General features: G+C 37.4%; 1 protein-coding gene across 1 annotated transcript in view; it reads left to right on the top strand.

The window, feature by feature from the left end:
- LOC122093885 (probable LRR receptor-like serine/threonine-protein kinase At1g56130) overlaps nt 1–1,429 on the top strand; it is a 3,941-nt gene extending 2,512 nt beyond the window's left edge. The window contains exons 4-5 of the mRNA XM_042664430.1: nt 815–878; nt 1,340–1,429. Of these exons, the coding sequence (XP_042520364.1) occupies nt 815–878; nt 1,340–1,429 (154 nt within the window). The remainder of the gene's footprint in view (nt 1–814; nt 879–1,339) is intronic.
- Nucleotides 1,430–1,892: the final 463 nt, after the last annotated feature.

The raw sequence follows: 1,892 nt of genomic DNA, 5'->3' as shown, positions 1-1,892 counted from the left end.
ATCATAGAGGATGGACATACTTCACCACTGATCAATTATATGAAAGCAATAAAGTATCTAATGTATAAGTAGCTAGTAATTCCAATCTGAAGCAATGCACCACCATCTTTATGCATCATCTTTGACTTCTTGTTTTGATCTTTTGTTTGTGATCCCCCTTAGGCTTGCTTAGATTGGCTTTGATGTTGTACTTTGTATATCATATTCACCGAAAAAAAAAAAAAAAAAACTCATTGATATAATTTCAGCTTAAAATGAATGGAGGAAGTAGCTAAATTTACAAAAGATGCAATTGTGTATTTTATATTGGTGACAGGAGTACAAAAGAATGGAGCTGAATAAAGCAAAAATCAATATGGCCAAACTTAAATGGTCCAAGAAGGGTTCTTGGACTACTGAGGGCACGGGCTACTGTGACCACTACAAGTGCATATCCGCTGAAACTGGTGAAGAAGCAATTAACTGGAAGAAGGCACTCACAGAATAGTGGGAGAAGAAGATAGAAGAAGGAAAATGAAAACACCCAGTAGAAAGGAGGTGTTCCATTACAAACACACCATCTCCGTGCTGAACCTCTTGATATTGCAGATTTCTATAAGATTCAGGCCAAAAGAACTACCTAAAACATAGACCCAACACCCAAGCATCATAAATTGTTGCAGAAATAGCAGGAAGATGATGATGGGAGAGCGGAAAAGAATGATCAGAAGAATTTATAATCGGAGAGGAGCAGGGCTGTTATTTTAACAGAGGATTCGTGCTTCTGGGCACATGTGGAAGATGTTATGATTTCAATAAAACTATTGAAGAACAGAAAAGAAGCTTACTGCAAGCCTGAAAAATCACATGAGGAAGATCTGGATGAGTTTGAGAGTCAAGTAATGGACTTGATAAAAAACTTTGAGTCTTACCAGAGATTTTCTTGGAGAAGAATACCTTCATGTGTTCATTCAACTTTGGTATGACCCGGTCCATATGGTTGTGGGGTCAGTATAGGCTCGCAAGACTAGTCTACCAGTTGTTGGCAAAAAAAAAGAAGAAAGTATGCCTAGCTGGTGGGAGCTTACTATAACCAGAAATGTAAAACATCTCAGACAAACTTGAAATTCCAATCAAAAGCAATGCACCATGCATGGATCCAAGTCTAATAAGTAAAAGATGAAGATGAGCTAATGGCAACTTTAGATAATGGTCATACCTGTATAAAAAAAATTTACAATTCCTCATACACAAACATGGAAACCCAACTGATCATTCATGCAAGGAGATGATACAAACACAAATTGGAGAATTTTAGCCTAAATCATTTCACCTTGTGACAATCAACAAGTGATTGCAGTTGCAGGGTCTGGGATCACAGCAGTTGGCAGGGGCGATGGCTGTGGCTGCGGCTGAGTTTCAGAAACTCTGGCTGGAAATGGGATTGTAGGAGGTGGGAAACGGAAGAACCGGGTGGTATCTCACCTGGAGATTCCCCAGGTTGCAAAGAGTCTGGAAGCTCTGTAATTGTTGTTCTACCCAAGCCCAAGTACTTCAAGTTAAACAGTTTAATTACCAATTTCATATGGTAAGGTATCAACACCTATACCCTCAAGGTATTATATTCAAATGTAATGACGTCATCTACTATGCCAAGCCAATAGTCTCACGATTCATATATATAAGGGCTCACGTATATGATCAAAGAGTTGAGTGTGATAAAAGCCATGTGCATGGCATGGTGTGTACGTCATTTTCCTTTGATTTATATATTGCTAAAAACGAAAATCTAGAATTTATCAGATGTTATGGATGAGAATCGTTATTTGAAAATAAGTTGAATCTGCAAAAATTATTAGTCCAAATTTGGTATGTTTTTTATTTTAATTTCGGATTGATTTTATAAAATAATC

Source organism: Macadamia integrifolia, chromosome 11 (assembly GCF_013358625.1).
Source record: "Macadamia integrifolia cultivar HAES 741 chromosome 11, SCU_Mint_v3, whole genome shotgun sequence".
Lineage (NCBI taxonomy): Eukaryota > Viridiplantae > Streptophyta > Magnoliopsida > Proteales > Proteaceae > Macadamia > Macadamia integrifolia.
This window is presented reverse-complemented; position numbering and strand designations above follow the sequence as displayed.